Source organism: Penaeus japonicus, unplaced genomic scaffold (assembly GCF_977035675.1).
Source record: "Penaeus japonicus unplaced genomic scaffold, GWHDUDI00000001_assembly GWHDUDI00000018, whole genome shotgun sequence".
In the NCBI taxonomy this organism is placed as follows: Eukaryota; Metazoa; Arthropoda; class Malacostraca; order Decapoda; family Penaeidae; genus Penaeus; species Penaeus japonicus.
In genome coordinates, this window is record NW_028234420.1 from 14,309,471 (window position 1) to 14,311,970 (window position 2,500).

The following is a 2,500-nucleotide window of genomic DNA, read 5'->3' on the forward strand; positions in this document are numbered from 1 at the left end:
ATGGTGTGGATTGCCACGGTTCCACCCGAACTCGTACTCCTTGTGGCCGGGGACATTGACGTACTGGAAGTAGCCTTCGGGTTGCTTGTAGCCTCCCCCGCCGCCCTGGGGGAACGCGCTCACGACGCCGAGCAAGCACGCGGCGAAGAGGACCTGCGGGTTGAGGAAAAAAGGAGGATGAGATGATGGTGATGGTGATGATGATGATGGTGGTGGTGATGAGGATGAGGATGAGGATGATGATGATGAGGAGGAGGAGGAAGGTGCTGGTGATGATGATGATGATGATAAGGAGGAGGAGGAGGAGGGTGCTGGTAATGATGATGATGATGAGGAGGAGGAGGGTGCTGGTAATGATGATGATGAGGAGGAGGAGGAGGGTGCTGGTAATAATGATGATGATGATGATGAGGAGGAGGAGGAGGAGGGTGCTGGTAATGATGATGATGATGATGATGATGAGGAGGAGGAGCAGGAGGGTGCTGGTGATGATGATGATGATAACGATGATGACAATGATATTAATTGAGGAAACTATCCACTTCAAAATAGCCGAGGTAACTTACGATGATTTAAAAAAAAGACCGCCATGAATGTTCTTAGTAGTGCAAAGATTGCATAGCGAAGTGCACGAAGAGCCAGGTCAGCTTCGAAGAGGATAAAAATTTCCTCTACCTTATCAGTAACCTTTTAATTTTATAGCCAAAAGTCGGATATTTCTAGATCAGCCCTTGCACACACACACAAACACACACACACACACACACACACAAACACACACACACACACACAAACACACACACACAAACACACACACACACACACACACACAAACACACACACACACACAATGTTCCTGTGTTTTTTGTTATGTTATATTTCATACAACCTATTGATACTAATGCTACACATAAAACATCTCATCAGGCAATGCACTTGAAATAAACAATTTGCTTCAATGACTATAACTTCACACTTTTTTTTCTTTCTTTTGTATTTTTCCCGAAGAAACACGCTGACACACAAACAATAGAAATGTATCTGTCACAAAACACTTACCAGTGTTGTTCTCGTCATGATGAACCACTTGTTCCTCACGTTATTCTGAAGGTGGACACAGGTGTCATGCTTTATATACATGGCGTGTTAAGACTGCCAGATACTGCCAAATTCATATTTTTTCAGATTTCAAGTCTCACCTTTATACCAATTTTGATAAATATGATCGGTGTAACTTATGAAATAGATGGTGTTCTATACATTCCTTGGCGTCGTGAGGGAAAATGATTAAATTTGATAAACAAAACAAGACAAGTATAGACCATGGAAAGTGTGAAAGTGAAGACTATAAGCCAACTTTCTCCAACCAGGCAATATGGCTGTTAGCACATGGTCGCCATCATTAAAGTTTGAGTTTCTTTGTTGTTGTGTCTAAAATTGTTTACTCTTCTAAAAATATTAGTAAAACGGTCTATCCAGATGATGCATGACATGTGTGATACTATAAAAAAGAAAAGAAGAAAAACTTTTATTTGCGATTCTTTATCAATTGCGTTTTCTATATGGGTTACTATCAGAGAATTTCGTCCGAAGGCATGTAAACATTCAAAATTTCTGAAACGTGTTCTGTAAGATGTTCCACTCAAGCAGCAGATGTTGCAAGCAATCGGTTATGACTGTAGAAAGAAAACACGAAAGGACATGCAGTCGAGAGAAGTCATATACGAAAACAGAAATGGAATATATATTATTTTCAATTTGATTTTGCGAGTTATTACAATGTAATTTGAAATTTTATCCAGGTATTTCATATATCTTTGTCGTTGTAGTACCCCAAAATGTTGAATATTTTTATGTGAATTTTACTGAATAAACGCTAATTTCATGGCGTAAAAGCAGTGTGTAGCCTTCAATATTGATATAATCTTAACACTTGGAAATTCTTCTAATCAATTTATTTGAATTACATTTCACGATACATGCTACTGTTTCCTCATTACCTACAATTAAGTATTTCTTAATAACCAAACACTCGTTTACAAATTTACATCTGCAACTCATATAAAAACTAAAATGAAATCCATTTTCATTTTTAACGGCATATGGAGTTCTGCCTACTGTTTAATTATACATTAAGTAATGGGAAAATAGCTCTATAAAATTAAAAGAACCACAGAATAGGGAAAATCATACTGTTCTTAACAATTTAGTTATCATTCTGTGTAATGTTTGCAAGTTTTTGCCGTTTGTTTTGAGAGACAGTAAATATTCATGTCTTTATCCAACATGAGTCTGCAATATTCACGGTTGTTTGACATTGATGTTTACAAGAGAGAAGGAAATTATATACGCACACACACACACGCAAACACACTATAAACACACATACACACAGACACACACACACACATATATATATATATATATATATATATATATATATATATATATGTATATATATATATAAATGCATAATACCTGTCTCCCTTTGACGTCATTC

At 37.2% G+C, this 2,500-nt stretch overlaps 1 protein-coding gene across 1 annotated transcript in view; it reads right to left on the reverse strand.

The window, feature by feature from the left end:
- The window catches only part of LOC122258196 (uncharacterized), a 2,420-nt gene extending 1,327 nt beyond the window's left edge, over positions 1 to 1,093 (reverse strand). The window contains exons 1-2 of the mRNA XM_043023998.2: positions 1,060 to 1,093; positions 1 to 153 (exon numbers count right to left, since the gene is read on the reverse strand). The exon at positions 1 to 153 is cut by the window's left edge and continues 48 nt beyond it. Of these exons, the coding sequence (XP_042879932.1) occupies positions 1 to 153; positions 1,060 to 1,077 (171 nt within the window). The 5' untranslated portion in view covers positions 1,078 to 1,093. The remainder of the gene's footprint in view (positions 154 to 1,059) is intronic.
- Between the last annotated feature and the right edge of the window lie 1,407 nt (positions 1,094 to 2,500).